Source organism: Ahaetulla prasina, chromosome 2, assembly GCF_028640845.1.
Source record: "Ahaetulla prasina isolate Xishuangbanna chromosome 2, ASM2864084v1, whole genome shotgun sequence".
Classification (NCBI taxonomy): Eukaryota; Metazoa; Chordata; class Lepidosauria; order Squamata; family Colubridae; genus Ahaetulla; species Ahaetulla prasina.
Window position 1 is genome coordinate 238751902 of NC_080540.1, and position 19601 is coordinate 238771502.

At 36.7% G+C, this 19601-nt stretch overlaps 1 protein-coding gene across 13 annotated transcripts in view; it reads right to left on the reverse strand.

Moving 5' to 3' along the window:
- The window catches only part of CDC14B (cell division cycle 14B), a 61573-nt gene that overhangs the window by 41082 nt on the left and 890 nt on the right, over positions 1–19601 (reverse strand). For 11 of the 13 annotated variants that reach the window (XR_009153984.1, XR_009153981.1, XR_009153983.1 and 8 more), the window contains exon 2: positions 985–1078. Coding sequence is in view for 9 of the 13 variants with exons in the window: in XM_058174199.1 (XP_058030182.1) it covers positions 985–1078 (94 nt within the window). In the remaining 4 variants the exon portion in view is untranslated. Of the gene's footprint in view, positions 1–984; positions 1079–2727; positions 3404–19601 lie in introns of those variants that run through there. The other 2 variants (XM_058174202.1, XM_058174204.1) reach the window with 2 other exon arrangements.

Genomic DNA, 19601 nt, shown 5'->3' on the forward strand with positions numbered 1-19601 from the left:
ACAGTCATAAGTGTGAAAAATGGACATTAGTCACTATTTTCAGTGCACTTTTAATTTTGAACGGTCACTAAAGGAATCGCTGTAAATCATTGCCTCTCTACATATGCCAATAGGCTTGGTGTTTTAACTGACCCACTTTTTCACTGAATCTAACTGATAAAGGGCCTACAGATGCAGAATTTCTGAAAATGTGTATTTGAAAATATGAAAACCATCTACTTTAATATATTTTAGTCGTTTTTCAATAAGCATTTCCTGTCTTATTCGAAAACAGGACTCTGGGAATATTCAGTTCAAAACAGACTTGACTGCTTTATTCCAAATTCAATAAAACTTCTTTTCAAAGCAAAAAATATCAACCAAACTTCGTGTTTCAATTTCAATTTCTGAACTGAACCATTTTGAATAGACTAAGACGTTCTATACCATAGCCACCTAAGAAGATGAATGCTGGAAAATTCAGAATTAAAAAAGGGAGCAATTTCTTTCTAGAGACCCAATTTTGCGATTAAATGCATCAAGCTAGAAACCACAGCCAGGTGACTTTGAGGCAGTAATGGGAAGAACGCAATGGCAAAAATGTACTGAAAATGTTATTGAGAAAATTGCATGGATCTGTCTAGTTACTTCTAAGAGTCAAGATTGACTTGAATCAAATATATAAAATTCACACACACACACCCTAAAGCACAGTGAAATCACACCAATATTCCTTGTCACAAGTAATGAGGGCCTACAAACTATGTGAGTAAAATTTATGAGGAATAAGATTATGAGATTACTATATACACAAATAATGTGTATTGTACAAACAATGCTTCTAGAATCAAAGGTTTCTAACTGGCCACAATTGGCCAATGATAGAAGACTAGATATGTATTATATTTATTTTATCAGAAAGCTTCACAATGTATTTTTTATATATGCTGTTGCTCTTATTTTTTATTTCTGTCTTGCAGAACAAGGGAATAATATTATACTTACTTTTCATACACAAATTCATCATCTATGCAGAAATAGTGTGTACTTGTACTACCGCTTTTTGGTTTATGGAACAGAATGGCAAAATAAAGACGATCTGAAATTGAAAACAAAAACACCAAAATAGTATTTATAATGAACACAAAGACAATTGTAGAAAATGGATTTATAGATTTATCTATTTCTTTTTAGCCAAGTTACAACAGCAAAAATAAAAACTTCCATTCAGAATTTGATGCTTTCAGAAAATTGGCAATATAAGAATTAATAACTTATTGAATATGGCATAGAGGATGAACTGTTAAATTTGGATATAAGAAAGTCAAATTCATAACCTGAGTTGTCAAAAAGAACTTTTTCCTATCTCACTGTAACTACAATCCTTTTCTGTGCAACATTAAGATAATTATTCACATGAATCATGTGAAGAAATATTACAATTCAGTTGTATTTATGGGCTATTTTTGAAATTACTGGCATCATTCCTAACACTTAGAAATAGAGTTGTACAATAAAAGTTTGATCAATGGTTAAATCACCAGGTTAGAAACTTATAAGTTTCTTTCATCAACAAAGCGCTGTTTTGCTAATTATGCTATTGATGTTAAAGAGTGTATGACTTCTAGTCCTGCCTTAGGCATGAAAGCCACCTGGGTGAGCTTGGGCCAGACACTCTCTCAGCCCATCCTACTTCACCGAGTTGTTGTGGGAAAATATGAGGAAGTAGTATTATATTATATTAGATATGTTTGCTCTCTTGATATTTATAAAAAAATAATAAAGTTGAGGTAAATAAATCAATCTTAACACATTGTTTTCCAGTCTTGGCAATTTCCACACTGGAAATTTTTAGTGCTTCAAAGAATGACGAAAGTCCATTGTTGCTGGCTACTGCATTTTTGACTATCTCTTGCAGATATATTCATGTTCCTTACTCATACACACTAACTACAATGTAACTAAGTTAACATGGTCTCTAAGCAGAGTTGCAGAAGGGGCACAGCCTTGCAATTCTAAATAGCGGCTAAGACCTAATTCATTTCTAATTGGCTGGAAAAGCTCTGAAATCTAACTGGGGAAAGAACATAAAGACCAGAGATATTTTTAGAACGGTCTCTTAAAAGCAAAGAAACTTTTATAAATTGCACAAAAACCAAAACTGTGAACAATGCTAAATTAATTTATTCTGAATAAAAAAGTTCAACAGACTGCTTCATGATTTGTTTACATTTCCATTTGCTACAACCATACAGTACAAGCACAAGACTATAATAAATAAATATTTATTGAAAAACACCTGAGCTTACATATAACAACTGTTGAAATCCTAACAAATTGAAAAATGTTGCCTACACTTTAGTAAAAATGGGACAAAAAAAATATGTATATGGGCGGGCAAGGAAGCCAATAGACACATCACCAACTACTGCGGTGATTCGCAGTTTTGTGGAACAGACTAATAGCCCTACAGATCATTCCACTTACTCCAAACATTTAAAGGGCTTAAGCTCCGACAGAGAGGCAGAAAAATTCTTTGTTGTGCAACAGACCTGCGGCATCTTGTTTTGTTTTGTTTTAACCCTTTTACCCTGCATCAAAGAAAGAAGTTGAAAACCCACACCGAGTGAGCTAGTTGGCCTCTCTTCCCCAGTTGGCGGAAAACTTTCGTCGGAATTTTAAACGCACCAACAGGGGAAAGCCATTCTCCACCCCCGCATTTTCTTTAAAGCTCCGCTGTTTGCTTACCTTTAACTAACTCCGCGCAGAAGGGCAAGCGCTTGGCGGCGTTCATCTCCCTTTATTAACATTCAACCGAGAAACCAAGGACTGGGCGAGCAGCGGCACGGGAGCTGCAGGAAATGGCTGCTTGCGGAGGTCGCAGCTGACTTTTGCAGCCGCGGTCAGAAACTCCTAAATCTCTCCCTCCCTCCCTCTCTCTTCGGAGTACTAACCGCAAAGTCCCTACTCTTGTTTCCGGCGGTTGGGGGAAGAAAGCAGCATTTCCCCGCGCCAAGTCGAACAGCGGGCCGAAGGGCGCCACAAAATCCTCTTCCCCTAAGCCTTCCCTCTCTGGGTTTACTGCAGCTCCCTCCTTCAACAGGCAGCCTGAGACGGCCGCCAGTCCTTCCCGCGCGCTTTCTCGAGCTCCCCGTGTCACTGATTTGTTCTGCCCAAGGAGCGGTTCCCAAATGCCGGCCCAGCGCGCTTGCCTGCAAAGGGGCCTCAAGAGTGCGCGTCGGGCGTCCCAGCTCGCTTTTCCGAAGGCGCCTCGAGCTCCTCCGCTTCTGCCAAAGGCGCCGACTAAGACTTTCCCAACAATCATTAACGCGTCCCCTTCCTTCAGTCAAGGAGGCAGCTTCGCACCGAGAAGCGGCCATTGGCTGGCGAAGGAAGCAGAGCCCCTCCTTGCCCCTCCTTCACACTGCAACCATGGGCCTTTGCCCGGGGCTAGGAGCCTCTCTGAAACCTCGGCCTGGCCTAGTTTTCTCGTGGGAGGAGTGGAAGATTTTGGTCACTGCCTGGCCTCCTTTGTTGTTTTTTGTTTCTCCTGGCCGCTTTGTGTCTTTCTCGTGCCATTCTGGCAGAAAACTACACCCACTCCACCGCAAACACGCTTAGCAACACTATCGCGTGTGGAACCAGGCCGAATTGTAAAGGCGCTTGAAAAAGGATCACAAAAATGATCTTAACTCCCGCAGTATGGAAGAGGTGCCTGCCCACGCACCACAAGCACTTGCTGCATTTTTTGTTCTTGGTACTAAGACACCAAGTTGATTTCAAACGTTGAACAAGTACTGGTACCTCTGATGTAAAAAAAGTGCTAGACATTCTATTCAAAAACTACTTATTTTTCAGAGGCCTTTATAGGGGAAAAACAAATGGGGTAATTTGTTTGTTTACAACTCTCTTAACAATTAACTAATCAAATGGGCAAATTATTGTTTGCATTTGAGATTACATCTGAGCAAGAACTGTTATTAAGCCAACAATGGGCAGGTTCAAGCCCTATCTGCAGAATAAGGTCAATAATCATCCTAAGCTTCTAGGTAAAGTTGTAATTACACCATGAAGGGCTTTAAAACTGTTCATATTATGACCATAGTACAAAATAATTATTTGGCACTGCAGTGCAAATGTCATAGTTGTAAAGGATAGCTCATATCAGATTCAATCACAGATAACATGTCAAATATACCCATGGAATAAATGGAATGCTTTATTTTCTAGTTGCAACAATGCTCACAGATATCAGTACACAGTACTACAATATACAAATATACAAATACATGTATTTCCTAATACCACTATCAATATATTATTAAACTATGGAGACTCCAGATCTAGGAGTCTCCATGAACTCTAAATGTGAAAGGAAGTTGCACGCAGAAGAATTTCTACTACCGAATGGAAAGCATAATATAAGAATAGTTAAATTATCATAAAAAAGGCAAAATACCTATGACATTTGTCATGCATTATAGTCATAACTTTAATTTAATTATTAAATAATTTTATATTATTTTTGGAGGGAAGTGTGCAGTGGGGTCTGTCTTAGGCCCAATACTCTTCAATATCTTCATTAATATTTACATGAGGGGATAAAAGGCAAACTCATCAAATTTGCAGATGACATCAAGCTGGCAGGAATAGCCAACACCCTGATGTAAACTCAAGATACAAAAGGATCTCAACAGACCTGAATATAGGTCCAATATCTAACAAAATGAAATTCAATCATGAGAAAAGTTAAGTTCTTAGACAAGAAAAACCAAATGCACAGGTATAGATCAGTGATGGCTAACCTTTTTGCCGTTGCGTGCCAAAAGCAAGGGTCATGTGGGATCATGTGGGCGTGTGCCCACACTCATAATTCAATGCCCTTCCGTGCCCCCTCCCCCCGTGCGACCCTCTTGCGCTCCCCCCACTTTTGGCACATGATGGCAAAAAGGTTACCGGTGGGCCCGTTTTTCGCCCTCCTCAGGCTCCAGAAGCTTTCTTGGAGCCTGGGGAGGGCGAAAACAGCCTCCCCCACCCCGAGGCCCTCTGGAGGCCAGAAGCAGCCTGTTTCCCGACTTCCTGTGGGCCCAGAAGGCCCGAAAATCAGCTGGCCGGCACATGCATGCACAATGGAGCTGAGCTACGGCAATGCTCGCATACCCACAGATATGGCTCCATGTGCCACCTGTGGCACACGTGCCGTAGGTTTGCCATCATGGGAATAGATGGTACCTAGCTCAGTAGTAGTAATTGTGAGAGTAATCTTGGAGTCCTAGTGAAGAATCAGTTAAATATGAGCCAGCAACGTGCTGCAGCTGCCAAAAAAGCCAATGCAATCCTAGGCTGTATTAATAAGATCAAGATCACAAGAAGTGTTAGTACCACTTTATAATGCCCTGGTAAAACGACACTTCAAATAATGCATCCTGTTCTGGTTGCCATGATATAAAAAAGGAGACTCTAGAAAGAGTGCAGAGAACAACAACAAAAATTAAGGAAGGGACTAGAAGCTAAAAAAACATACAAAGAACAGAATTGGGTATCTCTAGTTTAATGAAAAGGATTAGGGGTGATAATAGTATTCCAATATCTAAAGGGCTGCCACAAAGAAGAGGAAGTCAACCTATTCTCCAAATCACCTAAAAGCAGAACAAGCAGCAATGGATGGAAACTAATCATATAGAGAATCAATCTAGAATTAAGGAGAAATTTCCTGACAGAATAATTAATCAGTGGATTGACTAGCCTCCAGAACTTGTGCATGCTTCAACAGTGGAGGTTTTAAAGAAGAGATTGGACAAGCATTTGTCTGAAATGGTCCAGGGTTTCCTGCTTCAGTTGGGGCTGAAGCAGGAACTGGACTAGAAGACCTCCAAAGTCCCTTCCAACTCTGTTATTCTGTTAATATTTAATTCAGTAATTCAAATAAGATGGGGGATATACAGAGAAATATACTGAAGATCACCAAGGTTGATATGGGAAATGGTGATCTTAAAGAAGTATTCAAAATTCCTTTTTATTTCAATGTAAAGATTAACATATTGATTATACCATTAACTTTTATAAAATGGAGTTCATCTAATGTGTTCTATATTTCAGATACTGTGTACATAAATCTTACCCCAGAATATTCAGAGGAAAATGGAGATGTTATGTACGATAATTATCAATTAATTGATCATTCAAAAAGTTGTTGGATAATATAACGTAAAGCTCCTTGTTTTGGTTACACTGTAACTCCTTGTGTGTTGAAAAACCAGTTTCAATGAACTTAAATATTGAAGAGACCTGCAAAAATTAAGATGACCAGTAGAAGGCAGCATAGTGTTAGCTTTTTAAAAATCTGTTTGTTGCCATCTGGTGGTCATCTGATTTTTTGCGGAAAAGTTTTCATTCATTTTGTGTAATAAAGGTATTCCTTGACTTTCAACCACAATTGAGCCAGTGGCAGGCTGCTGCCGGTTCGGGTGAATTGGTAGTTGCAACCTGCAGGTGGGCCGCCCACCCTCCCCGACACTATCCCGTCCTATATTGCTGTGTTTTTGAAGCTGTGCATGCACTCACATTTTCAGTGCTGGGTGAACTGGTTGTTAAACCTGCAGCAGCCCACAACTGAATTGAGCCCAAAATTTCTGTTGTTAAGTGCGAGATTTGTTAAATGGGTTTTGCCCCATTTAAAACTTTTCTTGCTACAGTTAAGTGAATCACTGCAATTGATAAATTAGTGACCTGGTTGTTAAGTGAATCTGGCTTCCCCATTAACTCTACTTGTGAAAAGGTTGCAAAACATGACTCCATGAACCAGTTGCCAAGCATCTGAATTTTGGTCACATGATCATGGGGATGCTACAAAGGTCATAACTGAAAAAAAAAGTCCTAAGTCATATTTTTCAGTGCCATTATAACTTTGAACAGTCACTAAACAAACTGTTCAAGTCAAAGACTACCTGTAGTGAGAGAAGAAAACTGGATGTGGTCCCAGTTCCACAAAATAAAACTGTTTAAAATAATGCTTCTAACTTCTGCATATGTTTATCATGTACTTCTCATTATTTTAATAGTCTAGTAGGCAATAGGCCCTAAATACACAAAAATATTGTATATTTATTTTTTATGCCTAAGGCTCTCTTCTGTTTCAAACAAGAGATATGTTGGTTGCAGCATACTTAAGATGCTACGTGTGGAAGAGTTTCAGGGTGCAAATTAAAAAAAAACCTACTCAGATTTTTTCTATATCTTAATATACCTTTTACTATGAAACAAACTCAGTAATTTTGTTGTCTTTTTAAATACACCATAACATTGCAGTTGAGCTCCAGAAAACTTCCAAGTTCTGCACTTCTCAGATATGACATATTTCTTCAACAAGATCAAATCTTGCCCCTCTCAAATCTTGCTCCTCACAGTAGTACAGTAGGGCTAGGTTTACATTCAGCTACAGCAAGACATGAGGCACATGCTGCAAGGCACAGCTGGGCACACTGGTTCCCCAAAGTGCCAACCAATCCAAGGAAGAAAGAAGTTAGAAGCTGTGTAAGCCTTGTCAAATTTATGTGACTGTAACTTGTCTGTGCAAAGCCACTCTGAGTAACTGTTGTTCTTTGACAGTTACATGAACAGTTGGATGAGCTTTGTCACTACTAAATGAAAAGCTTTTGAATTTCACAGGGATGACAGCCAATATAGAATAGCATGAAATGTAATCACTATATCTTTGACCTCCTTTCTTTCAGAAAAAGCAAAGACTGAAAGAATACTGCATAATTTGAGTATTCTGGCTTTCTTAAAAGGCAAGGTGTTAAAATACAATGATTCCTGAAAGAATTCTGAAAGATTATGCTCATGCATCAAAGGTACATATTGTGAATCTGGAAATTTTGTCCCACAGGGCTGGTTAGTAGAATGAAAAAATCCATATCAAGCATGGATATCTGCTTGTTCTTCACTGCCTAAGTTGGACATAGATAGGGCACTCCATCTTAAAACAAGGTACCATCCCTAGTCTCTTCCATATTTTCAACTACCGGTATTCCTTAAAAGCTAACATCACTATTTTTGTTCAGTATAGTTTATATATAATAATTGTTCTAAATTGCATATCACAGCCAATAGTCAATATATATACAGTGTTGTTTAACTCTTGACTTATTGATTAAACCAGAGTGACTGTTACACACTTAATGCTAAGCCTTGGTTTACAAAGTACAATGACTAGATACTGTACATGTATCATGCAAAGGAAAAATCAATCAAAACTGTTATCGTTAGTATTCAAACTGTGTTAATGCTATAAATCAGTGGTTTAAATCGGAGGTGTCAAACCCGATCACATCGCAGACAGTATTCAGAAGACAGACTTCTGAAAGCATAACAACTGTCCTGTTTAGGGACCATCTGAAGTTACAACCGCACTGTAACTTTATGACCAGTCCTTGCATCTATGACTATCAAGAAGTTTTTGCCTTTGAGGAACTGGGGTGGGCATGGTCTGCATGGGCCATATCCAGCCTGCGGGCCACCAATTTCACAGGCCTGGTTTAAATGCTTTAATAGCTATAACCCAGGGGTGAAATGCTCCCGGTTCGGACTGGATCGCCTGATCCGGTAGCGATGGTGGCTGATGGTTCAGAGAACCAGTAGCAAAAATCCCTGCCCTCCCCCATGCCCAGCTGAGCCGTGTAGTCATCAGAGGTTTTTTTTTCCAACTTTTAAAAGCATTTTTTTTTCAGCCAAGTTTTTACTTTTTAAAAGTAAAAAAAAAAGCTTCTGATGATCGCACAGCTCAGCTGGGATCATCAGAGGCCTTTAAAAGCATTTTTTACAACCTCTTTGGCTGAAGAGGTTGTAAAAAAATGCTTTTAAAAGGCTCCTCTGGCGATCCCACCTGATCATCAGAGGCTTTTAAAAGCATTTTTTACAACCTCTTTGGCTGAAGAGGTTGTAGAAAAAATGCTTTTGAAAGTAAAAAAAAAAAGTTGGCCACGCCCACCCAGTCACATTACCCACCACCACCAAGCCACACCCACAAAACCGGTAGTAACAATTTTACATTTCATCCTTGCTATAACCATAGTATATATGTCAAATATAGGTAGACTTCTGAAAGCATAACAACTGTCCTGTTTAGGGACCATCTGAAGTTACAACCGCACTGTAACTTTATGACCAGTCCTTGCATCTATGACTATTGCAGTTATGGTTCTCGCATTTAGAACCATGCCTATGGTCATGTGATCTACATTCAGATGCTTGGCAATCAGTGGGCATTTAAAATCATAACTTGTGGTCACATGATGTCTCACTTAATAACCCATGGTGACTTGATTAATATAACCAAATGGGAAATGATATAATAAATCCATCATGGGCCTATGATACTTTGCTTAGCAATCGTAGTGTTTAGCAACAGAGTCCCTGAACCTGATTGTGCTGATTGCTAAGTGAGGATTATCTGTAATTAAAACATTGATGAAATCCTACCCGCAAGGCATATTTTATTTCTTTGTAATATGTTTACTTTACTAAAATAGATCATTCAAGTTTAAAATTAACTTCTTTAAACTACTACACAAAAGGAGAGTGTACTTTACCTTTGTAAATCAATTATCAATATCTGCAGAGTAATAACTGCTGTTAGAGTGTGTTTAATGTTTCATGAAAAAGCTTTGCAATAATCAAAACAGACAATGCAGAACAATTTCTTTGAATAATGGAATACTTTGTATTAAGTAATGGGAAATGTACATTTACAACATAACTTAGACTCAATATTGTGTACACTTAACCGTAAGCAAACAAGAGTTTATGGGCTCTATTTCTGAATTAACAATCCATGGGATTGCTTGTTTATATTTGTTTTTCTGAGGGCCAATATGGCTATTAGATGTTTAAAAAATTCTGCATTCATCAGAATGATAGAAAAAAGATTATGTGATTTTTTACAAAGAGTGCAGAGAAAAGCAACAAAGATGACAACAGGTCTGGAGGCTAAATCATACAAAGAACAGCTAAGGGAACTAGCTAAGGCATGTTAAACCTAACGAAGAGAAGGCCAGGGGAGACATGATAGCAGTCTTTCAATACTTGAATGGCTGTCATAGGGAAGATTTCTTCTCCATAGCACCTGAAGACAGGACAAGAAGTAAAGGGTGGAAACTCATCAGAGGGAGATTCAAACTGGAAAGGAAAAATCTCCTGACAGTAAAAACAATTAAAATCAATGGAATTTTAATTCAATTGCTACAGGTTTTCAAAAGACAGGACAGCCATTTGTCTCATATCATATAAAGCCTCCTGCCTTGGGCAGGGGGCTAGACTAGAAGACCTCCAGCATCCCTTCTGATTCTATGAGTTTAAGAACCACAAGTTTTTATAGCTCACTTGCAACTTTACCAAATTTAATTCAGCCATTTTCTCTTGTTATTAAATGGGCATTGCTTGTTCAATGCACATGCGCTCCACTTTTAAGATGCTGAAAAAATCCCCATTATCTGGAATAGAATCTATTCTCCCATTCGTATCTTGCCCTGGTATCTGGCAGGTTCCCGAAATACAGATCTATAAAATTTAGTGAAAACATTTCTATTTATTTCAATGCATAGGGTTATCAGTGCATGATAACCCTATTAATGCATCAGTGAATTAATAGGGTTATCAGCGCATGTAACATAGAAGTCTGTGTGGGAAAGATTATCAGCCCTGCTATCAAGCAAAACCAAGCATTTAATAGTGAGTGCCATACCATGTGCACTAAACCAACAGGTGGCAAGAAAGTAGAGGCAGTCAGGCACAACACAGGTTATGTAGACAGTAAACACAAGGTCAATCCAAATGGACTCAAATGTCTATACACCAATGCGAGTATAGATGAGTATGAGGAATAAATAGGGTGAATTAGAAATTCAAGTAAATGAGGGCAGATATGATATTGTTGCCATTACGGAAACTTGGTGGGATGAAACCCACAAATGGAACATACAGCTAGAGGGATATAAATTATTTAAAAGAAATAGACCAAATAAAAGAGGAGGTGGAGTTGCACTATATATAAGAAATAACTACATCTCTACAGAAATAGAGCACAACAATGATGAAAATCATCTTGAATGCATTTGGGTCAATATAAAAGGGGTGAAAAACGATATTGCCATAGGTCTATACTATAGGCCACCCAACCAAACAGAGGAAGTAGATGAACTTTTTGCTAGTCAGCTAACTAAGGTATGTAGGAAGCACATCACAGTAGTAATGGGGGATTTTAACTACCCTGACATCAACGGGGAGACAAACTCTGCACCAAGTGGAAGATCCAACAGGTTCCTAACAAACCTAGCAGACAACTTTGTTTCCCAAAAAGTAGAGAAGGCAACAAGGTGATCAGCCATACTGAACTTAATTCTCACTAACAGAGATGAAATGATAGAAGGTGTTGAAGCTACAGGAACCTTGGGGGCAAGTGACCACGCAATATTGGAATTCGACATTAAGCAAATACAAGTAGTAGAACAAAGTCAAACTAGAGTCTTGGACTTTAAGAGAGCTAATTTCAATAAACTTAGAGACAGCTTGAGAAGGATTCCATGGATGAGAATCCTCAAGGGGAAAACAATTCAAGAAGTTTGGGAAATTTTGAAAAGTGAGATTATAAAAGCGCAGTCTAGCACAATGCCAATGAAGAAGAAAAATAATAGATCTCAAAAGAAACCAGCATGGATGCATAAAGAACTATCTGACAAATTGAAAGACAAAAGAAAATGGTAAGTGAACACCTGTCTATCCTAGACGAGTTCAAATCACCAGGACCGGATGAATTACACCAAAGGTTCTGAAGGAACTGGCAGATGAGATCTCAGAACCACTGAACTATATCTTTCAAAGATCCTGGAGCACAGGGGAGCTGCCAGAGGACTGGAAAAGAGCTGATGTAGTTCCCATCTTCAAAAAAGGAAAAAAAACAGATCCAGGAAACTACAGACCTATCAGCCTGACCTCAATACCGGGGAAGATTCTGGAAAAGATAATCAAGCAACGAATCACCGAACACCTAGAAGCAAACAAAGTAATAACCAAAAGCCAACATGGGTTTGTCAAAAACAGATCATGCCAGACTAATCTTATTGCATTCTTTGACAAAGTGACAAAATTAGTAGACCAGAGGAATGCTGTCAATATAATTTACTTGGACTTCAGTAAAGCATTTGATAAAGTAGACCATAACCTACTACTAGATAAAGTAGAAAAATGTGGGTTAGAGAGCACCACCACCAGATGGATTCGTAACTGGCTGACCAACCGCACTCAACGTGTAGTCCTCAATGGAACTACATCCACATGGAGGGAAGTATGCATTGGAGCTCTGTTTTAGGCCCAGCATCTTCAGCATCTTCTTCAATGACTTGGACAAGGGGATAGATGGGGAACTCATCAAATTTGCAGATGACACCAAGCTGGCAGGAATAGCCAACACTCCAGAAGATAGGCTCAAGTTACAGAAGGATCTTGACAGACTTGAACATTGGGCGCTATCTAACAAAATGAAATTCAACAGTGAAAAAAGTAAGGTTCTACATTTAGGCAAAAAAACAAAAACAAAATGCACAGGTACCTGTGAGAGGGATCTTGGAGTCCCAGTGGACAACCATTTAGATATGAGCCAGCAGTGTGCAGCAGCTGCTAAAAAAGCCAACAAAGTTCCGGGCTGCATAAACAGAGGGATAGAATCAAGATCACGTGAAGTGTTAGTGCCACTTTATAATGCCTTGGTAAGGCCATACTTGGAATACTGCATTCAGCTTTGGTCGCCGCGATGTAAAAAAGATGCTGAGACTCTAGACAGAGTGCAGAGAAGAGCAACAAAGATGATCAGGGGACTGGAGGCTGAAACATATGAAGAACGGTTGCAGGAACTGGGTATGTCCAGTTTAATAAAAAGAAGGACTAAGGGAGACATGACAGCAGTGTTCCAATATCTCAGGGGTTGCCACAAAGAAGAGGGAGTCGGGCTGTTCTCCAAAGCACCTGAGGGTAGAACAAGAAGCAATGGGTGGAAACTGATCAAGGAAAGAAGCAACTTAGAACTAAGGAGAAATTTCCTGACAGTTGGAACAATTAATAAGTGGAACGACTTGCCTGTAGAAGTTGTGAATGCTTCAACACTGGAAATTTTTAAGAAAATGTTGGATAACCATCTGTCTGAGATGGTGTAGGGTTTCCTGCCTGGGCAGGGGGTTGGACTACAAGGCCTCCAAGGTCCCTTCCAACTCTGTTTTTATTATTATTATTATTATTATTATTATTATTATTATTATTATTATTATTATTATTATTATTATTATTATTATTATTATTATTATTATTATTATTATTATTATAATACATACTCGTATTTCAGATTGGGACAAATGTCATTAGTGGTCTGGTATTAATAGCAGGCTTACTTTATTTGGATTTTTGGATAAAAGGTATCTTTTGTGCTAACAGTGTAGTTCTCTAATGTAACAAGCCAACTAAGAAACAGTCCAAATCTATAATTTCCCTCATTCTGAATACCTTACTTTGCTCCAAAAACTGACCCCAGCCTGTTTTATCTACCTCATCTACTTATACTTTGTATATAAGTATATACTTATACTTATACTTATACTTATACTTTTATACAAAATATATATTTTGATTGCTTAATCTGAAGTAGGCCATGAACCTGGGCCCAATATGGTGTAGTGGTTAAGGTTCTGGGCTAGAAACCAGGTGACTGTGAGTTCTAGGACTCTCTTAGGCATGAAAGCCAGCTGGGTGACTTTGGGCCAGTCATTTTTCAGTCTAACCCACTTCACAGGATTGCTGTTGTGGAGAAAATAGAAGGCAACAGTATTAGGTATGTAAAGAGCAGCAAAAACAATAAAAAATGGAAGGTGCAGAAAACAAAAAATGGAAAAGAAAATAATATAGTAAGAAATAGAAAATAAAATACATAAAGAAATGACCTCCCTTTTCAACTTAAAATACATATTTTCTCTTAAAATATATAAGGAAATGACCTCCCTTTTCAACCAATAAACAACTGTTGCAACTTATCACTTTCTCTTAAAGTATAACAAATGATCTCTTTTTCCCATCTTGTATCTATAAACAAATCCTTAAAACCTCAGTATTTGTCTTGATAAACAAAAAGAGTTACCAGAAGTAACAACATATCTGTTTTAACCTTGCTCCAATAAACCAACATTCTACTTTCTTGATCGTTAGTCCCTTGAAATGATGTCATGGAACTTAATTTCTTTTCACTTTTTCTTTTGTCCCTTCTCACAAAATTATTCAAAATCTTAAGGTCTCTTTTATAAATTATCCAGAGTATATATATATTTCTTTATAATCCGGGCCTCTCTCTGGGAAAGTTGTGTGTTGCCAATACTTTCCCTCACTGTTCCTCCAGGTGCACATTCCATTATATCCCTTCTATAAATAGCCATGATTTGCTTAGCCACACAGAATATTCTCTATAACCAAATGGGCAAAGATGCTATAATTTGCAAACATCTATGATCATTTTTCATAAAAATGAATGTATTAACAAAAATGTTCCATGGAGAGATCATTCCTATAGACATCGATATTAAATTTTGGATAAAACAAAAACAAAATCTTGGGTAGCTTTCTCTTTGGAATAGACAAAAACACCTCATTGGTTCCATCATCTTCAATGAACAGTATAGTTCAAAAGGAATTGCAAAAAACAAGGTGGATTTGACTAAATTTGGAAAACTTATCAACAAAATTCAGAACATCTGTTGAGGCTTACTTACATGACAACTGATATATAACAATGGGCATAATAATGGAAGATAGGTATCAAATTTATTGTGAATATGACCTTAAAGAAACCTCCCCCCCCCAGTATATAGCTCCATTGCTGACTGTCCAAATACATAATACAGTACTTACTAACAATATTGCACTTAATGGCAATGTCTTCAAGCTCAATAATTCTAGAAGGTGATTCACCATAGAATGAAGTACTGACTTTTCTTTCCTGTGAGCTGTTTTTCTACTAAATATTACTTAGCCTTATATTTCTACAAAGTAGAGAGTATATTAGTTCTGTATATGATAACAGCTATTAGTTCTCTGTATGATAACAGTTGTCAGGAAATGTTATGCTTTTTACTAGAAATTATGCAAAATTAATTCTTTAGAATAGCAGACTAAGGCATGGGAGTATGCATCAATGTAAACAATGACTTTGTAGTTAAAAAACACATTTAATATGGAATTTAATCTGTATAAATAATTTCTATAAATAGACTATATTTTTACACATGGATTTATACTGCATCCAAACTGTGGGTTTTTTCAATGTAAGTTGTTAAAAGTATTTTAGTAAGGATAGGACTTGATTATAATAGAAATTTTTTTTATTTATTCTGATTGATGATTCTTATTATATTTTGCTAATTAATGATTCATTTAATTTCATATAGTTAAAACTGATATTTTATCTTTATATGTAGTATTAATCTAATGCTACTTTGAAAATTCTTGTCAATTTTATATAGCCTGTAAATCTATTTTTATGTATTTCTTTTCTATCTGGTTATATTTTTAAATGACTGTTAAAATAAAATGGAAAATAAATAGTCTATGGTAATGGCTTTTGGTAGTGTTATTTCTCAAGGTTGCTTATGCTTATTCAGAGAATAGGGACATATAATACAATGCTAATAAAGCTATACATGTTTCTCAAATACTGTAATTAATATTGCATTGTAATTAACATTATTTCTATGCGCTTTTTAGATAGCTTCTCTTTTGCATTTTTCCTGTTTTCTGTGTCTCCCGCTATACAAATCTGCATAAGTAAACCACAAAGCTTCTGATTCAGACTTCCAGTTCCTCTGTCCATATAATAATAATAAAAAGAAGAATGCGTGGATAATTGATGTGGCAATAGTAGGGGACAGTAAAATAGAAGACAAAAGAATGGGAGAAGCTCACAAAGTATCAAGAACTGAAAATTGAAAAGATTATGGCATAAACTAGCTGTGTTGGTCCTAGTGGTTTTTTGCACACTTGTACATTTGACAAAATTTCCAACTGTCAATTATAAAAGGCCACAATGCTTGGATACATTACAATTCCCTAGGTTTTTGAGAAGAATATGGGTATGAAGGTCAACACCAGATAAAGAACAAGCTATTATTTCACATTGTTTTGTGTGTGTGTGTATAATAGTAATAATAATAATTTATTAAACTTGCATGCAACTCTCAATGACTTACAACAATAATCTAATATTTTCTCAAAGCAAATATTACTGAATTTGGGTACATGGAGTATATATAGTACACATATTACAGTACATATGATATTGATAATCTGCCAATTTGTATTTATCACAGTCTTTCTAAAAATAGTTTATATATTCTTGTGAGCAGCTGTTGATAGTGAATATTTCTGTGGCACCATGACTGATATAATACTGCACTACTAAAATACTGAGTTCCTGCACTGAAACTCCAGACAAACTCCAGATTAATCCAGACTGAAGAGTTGTTCTGTCAAAGCAGTCCTTCAGAATGTATTATTTAATCTTGTATAGGACAGATTTGCCAAGTATATTTCAACACACACATGCATTACAATTCTATTCTGTCTAGTATCTTTACAGAGGTGGTGATTATTATGCCATTTATATGAATAGATAGCTCCTTCTCAAAACAGGTTACATTCTGAAAATACATTATTTCTCTCTAAAAATTATTGTAAAGCAATTGTAAATTTTTTAGTATAAGTATCTATGGTGAAGCTGCATGTCACTAAAAGTTTTTAAATCTGAACAGAGGTTTTTCAACCATAATATAGCAGAAGAAGCAACAGTCAAACATGTCTTTTAAAAATTAAGGGCTTGTAAAGGACTACCCCTTGAGATACTTGAGAAATACTTAATAATATAAAATTGGTGATTTCTGGGATGAAATGGCTGCTTCACACATTGAAGTAAGCCATAATTGTAGTTTGATTTGGGGTTAAATGATAAAGGAACCTAACCACTGACACTGATGTGTGAGCCCAGCCAAATGCAGCTTTTGCTCAATAAAAGGCAACACTGTTATGATGCAACTGTTTTATTTTCCACTGCAAAAGCTTGGAATTTAAAAGGTTTTACAATAGATCTGATTTGACTGTGAATACAAGTCTTGTTTTACTTAACTCATAGTAAATAATAGGGTGCATATATTTTTCAATTATAGTAGTATGATGGCATGCTACACTATGGGGAAGCTGTTGCATGACTATGAAAAAACATAATTCCCATTAACAACCAATACATGAAGCTGGTATATGGACCAGAATTATAATACATACAGGCTTTAAGAACTTTGGAAAAGAAAAACAAGACTAAAATATAATTAGGGTTTTTGCTAGTTGCTTTCTTTATTTTATTAGCTGTAATATAGCTGTTGAATTTGCATACAATATTCGTAATATATATTTCCTTTTATATTATTGCCAGTTATAATTCCTTTTTATTTTATTAAAAGTTAAAGATTAACTGTTGAAGACTGATTTCAAGGGGGCAAGGGTAAATGTCATAAAACCCCATACGAAAACAATAATGTTTTCTTGAGTATTTTCTTTTCTGTTCAATTGTAATAATCTAGTCTGGACTGCTTTTCTGTATACGTAATTTTTAAGTCAAGATTCAGAGCAATACTGAGTTTACTCTTGTGCCCTGGTCAGATTAAATCCAGGCAACTTGAGCTGCTGGTTTAAATAATTTAAATTACCAAGAAAAATGAATCAAATAAAATATGTCAGACAGTTTTGTACATTTTCTAACAAATAGTGATCCTAATTGAAAGCATACCAAGTTATAGAGTTTATGCATAATTCAAAACCTCCAGCAATGTAGTTTACAAAACTTTACAAGGAATTTATATTTAAAAAAAAAACAATTGCAAATTGGCTCTAGACATATAAAAAAATAATTTACTCAAAACTTAACTTTGATGACAGTATAGCAATAAAACAGGCAGATTAATTCTCTTGGGAAGTGGAGGTTATATAAATTTCAGGCTTGTCTTTCTTTTGGGTAAACATATCAGAAGGAAGCTGATTGACTTGAAATCTGAAACTAAAACCAGTCTTTAAAGAGCCATAATCATCCTGTAGGGGTCTGGCCACAATGGTCACCATTTCCCTGGAATTGAACCCAGACAATCATATAGAAACCAGTTACTAAACATAGTTGTCGTCTTCCCTTATTTTTTCAGCAGCTTTTTACGTTAACCATTCATAACAACCTGGAGAATTTCTGTCTTTTAGAAGGGCTTGAGATCCAGTGAGGGGGCCTGTTGCTGAAAGAGGAACTTCACGTAAGCTCTTTTTATGAGATGAACTATTTTCATTTAAGAGAATAGGCCTACAATGCTTAAAACTTTTCACTTGAGGCCTACTCTGCTTTTTGGGTCACCTTCTTGGACAAAGAGGGTTCATGCCAGTAATGAATGGGGCCTGTGGGTAAGAGTCAAATGAAAAAGGCAGTCTACTTCCTACACTCTAGCTGGAGTTTCCCCAACATAAATTCCCATTGTCACAATTGTAACACATAGACAGCAGACACCCACTGTAGGTTTTAATTTAAATAATCTGAATAGTCAAAGCTGTTTTCATTCAGGTGGGTTTTGGTTTTTTTTGGTCCCAATCCCATGGTAGTGAATAATAGATTGGAAATCATTATGGTGTCTAGTCACCTCATGTCTTTCACAATATTTGTGCCTTATGCACCCATCAACTTTGTTTTTTTCATTTAGCTTTTACAGAGAAAAATCATAACTTCAGGAAACTACTTTTGACATGCCAGGTGGGGTTTGTTCTCTCAAGCCACCCACCCCTCCAAATCCCTGGAGATCTCCTCAGGCTAAATGAATGTTCTGAAATCATCACTAATCAACATAACATAGTTTTCAGGAAATTGCCTCTGGACATCTCTTTTCTTGCCTCAATAGAGATAACAAAACTTTATGCAAATAGTTGAGGAAAAAGAAGGGCACAGGACAGTTCAAGTGGAAGCCTTAAGGAGGTCTGGCAAAATTTCATCCTGCCCCTTTTCCATCTCTCCTGTTAAAATTTGATAATTGAAAAATAATTTTCCAGTTAGATTTAATTTTTTAAATATTAATAATTAAAATTAATATTTGCACTGTGATAAATTGTATTTCATAGATTGTACATTCATTTTATGTAAGACACACAATATTTGATAATATGCAGGCTACAAAATATGTATTAAATTTAAAATGCAAAGGAGAGAGAAGGAAGCCACTAAAGTTGCCTATTTATAACTCCAAGCAGCTGTACAATGCTTTCCATCATATTTTTAACACAACTCAGCAATAAAACACAACAATGGAACCATTGGCAAAACAATCTAGATACAGTATTGAATCGTAAAAGATTTTTGCAAAACAGGAGCCAGGAAAATAGATCCATTAAGCAAAAAATAAAAAGTATTGTTTCCTCTATAATGGTACGTATACCAATCCTGCAGAAGCTAGCACAAGAAAAAGTGAAAGAAAGTGCTCCTCTTTTCCAAACTGCATCTTTACGCCTGAAGCATTTAGAAT